The 7819-nt window shown below is 42.4% G+C and overlaps 1 protein-coding gene across 1 annotated transcript in view; it reads right to left on the bottom strand.

The window, feature by feature from the left end:
- Positions 1–994: 994 nt before the first annotated feature.
- Positions 995–7819, bottom strand: part of LOC141162252 (heparan sulfate glucosamine 3-O-sulfotransferase 2-like) — a 98508-nt gene continuing 91683 nt past the window's right edge. Inside the window, exon 2 of the mRNA XM_073648155.1 lies at positions 995–2146. Within this exon, the coding sequence (XP_073504256.1) occupies positions 1528–2146 (619 nt within the window). The 3' untranslated portion in view covers positions 995–1527. The remainder of the gene's footprint in view (positions 2147–7819) is intronic.

The following is a 7819-nucleotide window of genomic DNA, read 5'->3' as shown; positions in this document are numbered from 1 at the left end:
GATCAGCTTGCCCAGAGAAGGCCCGAGGGAGCTGGACAAAGGTGGGTCACTGGTGGGGACGGCCAGAGAAAGGAAAGGAAGGGAGCCCTGTGCCACGCTCTGGAATTGCCTGGGAGTTGGTCGAGTCCCTTGCCTGGTGAACGCAGCACGGCTCAGGCGGTCCCTCATGTGCACAAGTGACCAGAATAACAACCGTGAGTAAAGCTTTGGAAACTGCAATTACAAGTCTCTGTGTTTCATCGCCGCACCAGCACCATCAGTACTGGGACACTCACACCATCACTCCCATCATCCACATTAGCTGCCCTGAGGCAATACTTCTCCCGTGGGGAGTTATCCCATACTCGGCTGCGCAAACAACATCAGCCTCAGCGGTCGGCAGCGCAGCGTTGGTCGCCACTGACCGCAATCCACGGGTGGCGTAGTCGGACACTTGTTACAACATTAAGACTGCCACTGGTTTGACCGCCCTGGGCACGGACCGGGTCACCGCCACACGGAGACTACAACCCCCAGCATCTTAGAGAAGGCCCGGCTCCGGGTATCCCCTGCGCAGCACAGGCCCAGGGGGCGCGTCAGTAATACTCCAGAAAAGGGGAGACCTTCCAGACACCTGGAATAGTAGGGAAGTCTCCTGGTTATACACATTTTCTGCAAGGCAACGAACACCCCAAGATTTCATTTCCTATGACTCTAGAAAGCTATGTAATCGTCTCTTGGGTCAGGAAATTCAAATGGCGAGTTTGGGGAATTACCTTTTTACGACGGGGTTGATGAAACTAGTTTTTAGCTTCATGAAATGGAGGAGATCCAACTTATTAACAGCTTGCAAAGTCAAGAAAAACAAGAGAGTGGTATTTTAAGCATGCTTACCAAGGTTCTGGACCAAAATTACACCTCACTTTAGGCACTGCAGAGTTAGACCACAAAATCTCTAGAATTCTAAAAAAAAACATTCAATAAATATTAACCCGAAGAAAGAGAAAATTCAAAGTAATTTTCTATAATGATGCCCAAATCTTGGTCATTCATTTTATTAGAACTGGATCTTTAAATAATATCTTTATTTTATGATTACAATATTTTACATAAAACTTTTTTTGCTGAGATTTTCTCAATAGGTTAGAGCGTTTTTTTGGAGAAGATCATTGAGGGACCAGATCCCAACATAGAAGAATACTTTATCATGTCTCATGTCCTGGAACCTTTTAGTTCTAATGCTTTCAGCTTCATCTACAAACCATGTTCTCTGGTACTTTCATTGGAAGAGCAAAGTGCACCGTGCTTCATGTCCTCTTGATATGTGGGACAAGTCTATCCATGAAGGTTTAAGATTTCAGTGATGCTGAGATTGTTAGATTTTTTTTAGATTTGTTTTGACTCAGAAAATCCCAAGGATCTCCTATTTTCATAAGATTTAAGCCTACATCACTTGGTGTCCTCTTTGTCCACAGGATAAAACATTTCCATTACCCTGTGTTCTTTTTAATCATATTTTCCCTTGTCCCATGGCTTTTGATTGATATCCTACTCCCAGTGAAAGTCCTGCCCAACAGTTTCATAGAACTTAATGTTATGGGGTCTATAGAATTCTCGTAACTGTTCTATATCCTCAGTGTTGATCTGTACATGAGCCCGACCCTTAGATTTACCCAAGCAACGAGGTGCTCCTCCACCACCAGGCTTTTTGAGACATGGAAAACCCTTAGTCTTGTTGAAGTAGAAATGTTTCTCTGAAACCAGCCGTTTGAGACCAAGAAAGTCCTGTACTCTTGCCATCTCCCCGGCTGGATCTGTGATCAGTCGTTCTCCACTTACAAAGTGCATTTGGGATATTGGGAAATGATTAAGCCAGGGCTGCAGATGTAAAGCATAGAGTCCAATCCGAATGGCATTCCAAGAAGTATCCACCTCCCCACTTGTCCTATTAAGAAAAGCCAACTCGCTGAAGCTGGGGATGTCTGGTTTCTTGGATAGAGTCTGAGTATAATCAGAGATTGCCCGAGTGACAGGATTACGGACTACCACAATCAGTTTCACTCTGGGTGACATGTGTGAAATCCGATGAGGGGCTTCCCTTGTCACAAAGTAGCTGGGGGTCTTCTCCACTGTAATCTGTTGATCCAGTGATCGGGGCATCAGATTTCTGTGTGTAAGGAGAAGAAAAATTGAAATATTAAAAATATTAATTATTCCTTACAATTTAAACCCACTTTAGAAAAACCCTTGAATATTTGAACATAATTTGTAGAATTAGATATACAAATTATGTTTCCATTTGTCCCATCACCTAAAGACATTGAAGTAGGGAGATCTTGGGTCTCTCTACCTTACACAGTAAATACCAAAGCTGATTTCATTGGGATTTCCTCATCTTTTAGTTGGGGAACAATAGTACCAGGTAGAGAGCACCCTGACAGTAGTCTATCTTAGCATGAGCCTAAAGATTGAATGTCTTGAAGGACACCAGATCTCCATCTAAAATGATTTTGCATTTTGTTTTGATTTTATTTGACCTATTTGACAAAAGTTTTACAACCTTGGGAAAGATACCATGAACTATGATAATTTAAAGGATTATTTCAAGCTGGGCAAGTTATTATTCGTCCACACTTGCATATTACTAGAGCCTGAGAACTGGGAGCTAATCCAAGGGTGAGGACTCTCAAATTGCATATCTTCAGCAGTTAAAGAGACAATTTGGGGTGGTGGCATGCATACTCTATTCTAATGGGCAATTCAGAACCCCGTTCTTGGGATCAATGGGGATCCCAATGGTCAGAGCCCAAGTGATCAGCAAGAGAACAATTTTCACAGTTGGAAAAAACCCTCTAACACATTTTTCACTGTGTGTAAACCATGAAGTGCTGTCCCTATGGATATTATTTTCAGTTCAGAGAAGACTGTAGAACTTTGAAAGGTTCATGCACCGACAGAGTCCAGAGCCTGACTGGCAGCAGGTCATGGAGACTGTATGGCTACCTAGTGCAAAACTGCAGGCCGCCATGTTCTGCCATAGAGAGATTGTTGGGCACTGTATCTACCAAAATAGAAATAGTGCATGTAAAGAAAATATCTCTGTTGAATCAAGTAGATTTATACATAAAAAATACAACAAAAATCTTTTTGTATGAATTCAAGGGTACGGTAATGCCCCATACACCTTGAAGGAAGCCCTATTAACGGTCAGTACAAAACCAGGCTATCAATTTGGGTCTAGCAGTTTCGTCATCGGTTGGTTTTCCAATCACACAACCAGTCGTTGTTGGTGCAACCATGAGTGCAACCTGGAGGCTTAAGAGTTAAGAGCGTCAACTTCTAACTCCAAAGTAAGTGGAATTGTGCATTATGAATATGATGAATGCAAAGAGCCCAAAAAATATTCTTGCACAGGGGCCTTCTTCTGTCTGTGTCCGCCCCTGACGTGCATGAAATTTATGTAGTACGTTGCATTGAGCTTAACAGGTTAATGGGAAAAAATTCAGATTTTCAAGGGTCCAGATCCATGCTGTACTCAGACACAACATAAGACTGTCAAAGCTATTGTTCCCGGCAGTGACAGCTGCTTCGCTCCCATGACTTGGGCTAGTCCTAATTAATCAACATGCTGCCAGTCTGCCACCCGAGAAGCAGAATTTAAATACATAAAGCCCTCTTTGCACCCGACGGAGCTAGAAATCATTAAAACAGACAGAGTATCCACTATAGATGTATGTGCGCTGCCATCTACTACCCCGGTCTCTGCTTTACGTAGACAGGCATTTATGCACAGTTAATTTGACTCAAAGTAATTAATCTGAGGTGAAATTCCAACCTAGATAAAGCAAGCTACATTCATTAAAAAACCTCATAATAAGCTACAGCTGCTGCAATTATTTCCTAATCAAAAGCTTGTCGGGATGAAGATTTATCCATGTATTGCGCATCCGCACTGTGCAAGAAGCAGACTGGAAATTACTGCAGCCGCTCATGTGAAGCCATCAGTTAGGGCGATATTTGCTTTCTCTGCTTGAGTGGCACTATAAACAGGGATTTTTCTTCAGCAATGAGGGGGTTGACTAAATAAGCCAGATAGCTCTTTTCTCCTTCCCCACGGACTACCAGCCCACTGCAATATATTAAACACACTGCAATAAAACTCAAGTCAAAGTCAACGGTCAGCAAGGGTTTTATAAAGAAAAAGCATCTCTGCATAGCATGGATTGGAATGGCTCTCTGCTACTCTTAAAGAAGAGTAGGTCGCCAGGTCAAAGGAGTCCAGATTCTGCTCTTATTCTGCTCTTATTCTCTTATTCTCTTCCCCTGAGTACTCTGTTATTTTATTTTATTTAAATTCAGCATACAGTTCCAGAAATATGGACTTTTCTATTTAATACAATTTTTGGTGGTCTTTATCAAGGAGGCGTGGCTCACAGGATCCTCTGGGGCGTGACTCCCAGGATCCTCTGAGGCGTGACTCACAGGATCCTCTGGGGTGTGGCTCACAGGATCGTCTGTGGCATCATGGCTCACAGGATCCTCTGGGATGTGGCTCACAGGATCCTCTGGGATGTGATTCACAGGATCCTCTGGGGTGTGGCTCACAGGATCCTTTGGGGCATCCTGATCTCACAGGATCCTCTGGGGCATCCTGGCTCACAGGATCCTCTGGGGAGTAGCTCATAGGTCCTCTTGGGCATGGCTCACAGAATCCTTTGGGACGTGGCTCACAGAATCCTCTGGGGCGTGGCTCACATGATCCTCTGGGGCGAAGCTCACAGGATCCTCTGGGGCGAGGCTCACAGGATCCTCTGGGGTGTGTCTTTATTCTGCTCTGCATTATTACCCTGTCAGCACCGCCCCTTTTGTAAACACCATGAAAATTAGCACTAGATATAAAGGCTCATATTTTTGGAACCATATGGCTGATTTTAAAAGGAAAAAAAGTGGAATATTTAGTGGAGCGGTGGGAATAAAACAAGGGCAAAAATTGGCTGCTTTTGATCTGGTGACAGATACTCTTTAATAGGTGTGCTGTGCCATAGTTTCTGTGAACACCTCTCCCTATCATGTCATACCCACAAAAAACACTGTTGAATCAGGTGTAGAATTGGCTGTGTAAGGCCCAGTTGCCCACACCTAGACCCTTCAGTAGTGACAGGTGGTAGCACACCCATGGGTCCAGGCCATTGACCCTTGTATAATGTTAGTCTTGGTGTACTGAATTTTGTATCCTTGTGTATTGTATTTAAATCTGCCATAATTAAAAAATATATTTTATTTTTATTTTTTGTAGGGGAGGGACATGCGGCTTGGAGCTTGTGCCCCTAGTCTTTAGGGGCCCTATCAATGCCACTGCTGTTCACAGATTGCAATGCATTGTGGGAGCTCAGTTATATAGTTGGAGGGAATGTACTGTAGATATACCATAAAAATTTTGTAAGTAACGACAAGCTAAATTTCTGTTCTTCGTTTGCATATGTATGGAGGATAAGCAGGCTTTCAGGGTAAAATATGCAGAAACTCTGCAAAAGATGAAAAGAAAACTGTCTCAATAATACAAAATAGATATATCTAAAACACGTCTTTGGTTAGTTGGTATCTAAATGATGCCTCAAAGTAAATTTCATTCTTTTAATCTAAATATATTGCAAATTTTGTACTCATTGATTCCCTAATAAATGTAATCTACTGAAAACTGAAATGCTAGAATTCAGAGATTGTCTGCCCACAGTTGCCACTAGACGGCGCTTCCTGCATACAGTGTTATGATTCAATGATAGGTCATAATTAAAGGACACTTGTCATGTCGCATAATGCTAAAAACCTACAGATATGGGGTTAATCCACAGATTAATAGCGTTCTAAAGCTGCCAGGCCACCATTACGAAAAGTGCGGCACCCGGGAGAAAATTAACTCTATTCCTCCCGGGAGCTTTCAGTCATACTGCTAACTAGACTGTAACCGGTGGATGTAAGCACCCCCGGAGGTTTGACTGACAAGTGGCTCTGAACTGATGCATTGTAGAGCTGGCTGCCAGTCAAAGTGCCTGGGACTGCTCATAGCCAACGTCCTAAGTGCTGTGAGCAGTGTAACTGTAATTGCTCGAGTGACTGAAAGCCGGTGACTCTCAGAAGGAATAAAGTTCATCTTCTCCTGGGTGCCGCACTTTCGTTACAGCAGCCGGTCACATTCCTAACATTCTTAACTTGCAGATTAACCCTATATCTGTAGGTTAAGAGTATTACTTGACCTGATGAGTTCCCTTTAAAACTACCTGCCTAAAATTGTGTAGACCAAAACATCCATGACCTATTGAGGCATGGTAAATTGTAAGGTGCAACCTCCATGGATCTGTCTCTGTTTTTCCAGCATATCCTACAAATGCACGGTTAGATTGAGATCTGGGGAATATGCAGACAAGTCATCACCTTGAACTCTGTCATGTTCCTCACACCATTCCTGAACATTAATTGAAGTGTGGCAACAGCATTATCCTGCTAAAAGAATGCACTGTTAACAGGAAATCCTGCTGTCACAAAGGGGGTACCTTGTTTAGTGCCAGTTTAGGCAGGTGTCACATACCACATCCACATGAAGCCAGGACACAAGATTTCTCAGCAAGACATTATTCAGACCCAATTCTCTACAGTATGATGTAAATAAGTCACCCATAAGTGGCACTGTTTATTTTGTCCTGGAGAAAAAACATTTATAAAGGGCCTTTCACCAAATTTTTCATGTTGAACTGGACACACAATGTAATAGTGGCTGAAGAGCAGAATAAAAATTATTATTTTTTTTTTAACCTGTTCGTTGCGGAGATACAGTGGTGTGAAAAAGTGTTTGCCCCTCTTCATGATTTCTTATTCATTTGCATGTTTGTCACACTTAAATATTTCAGATCACAAAACAAATTTAAATATTAGACAAAGATAACACAAGTAAACACAAAATGCAGTTTTAAATGAAGGTCTTTATTATTAAGGGAAAAAGAAATCCAAACCTACAGGGCCCTGTGTGAAAAAGTGATTGCACCCCCTAAAACATAAATTAACTGTGGCTTATCACATCTTTGGGAAGCTGAGTTCAATTTGTTCTCAATCAAGAAATCACTTAAATAGGACCTGCCTGACAAAGTGAAGTCGACCAAAAGATGTCCAAAAGCTAGAAATCATGCTGCGATCCAGAGAAATTCAGGAACAAATGAGAAACAAGGTAGTTGAAATCTCTCAGTGTGAAAAGGGTTATAAAGCCATTTCTAACACTTTGGGACTCCGGCAAACCACAGTGAAAGACATTATTCACCAATGGCAAAAACATGGGACAGTGGTGAACTTTCCCAGGAGTGGCTGGCTGACTAAAATTACCCCAAGAGTGCAGCGACGACTCATCCAAAAGGTCACAAAAGACCCCACAACAACATCCAAAGAACTGGAGGCCTCACTTGCCTCAGTTAAGGTCAGTGTTCATGACTCCACCATAAGAAAGAGACTGAGCAAAATGGTATGCATGGCAGACTTCCAAGACGAAATCCACTGATGAGCAAAAAGAACATAAAGGTTCATCTCAGTTTTGCCAGAAAACATCTTGATGATCGCCAATACTTTTGGGAGAATACTCTGTGGACTGACGAGACAAAAGTTGAACTTTTTGGAAGCTGTATGTCCCATTACATCTGAAGAATGGAAATAACACAGCATTTCAGAAAAGGAACATCAAATCAACAGTAAAATATGGTGGTGGTAGTGTTGGTCTGAGGTTGTTTTGCTGCTTCAGGACCTGGAAGACTTGCTATGGTAAATGGAGCAATGAACTCTGCTGTCTACCAAAAAAACC

Source organism: Phyllobates terribilis, unplaced genomic scaffold (assembly GCF_046119375.1).
Source record: "Phyllobates terribilis strain yellow unplaced genomic scaffold, ASM4611937v1 Scaffold_9__5_contigs__length_417890890, whole genome shotgun sequence".
NCBI lineage: Eukaryota > Metazoa > Chordata > Amphibia > Anura > Dendrobatidae > Phyllobates > Phyllobates terribilis.
Note: the sequence above shows the minus strand (reverse complement) of the source record. Positions and strands in the feature narration are given on the sequence as shown.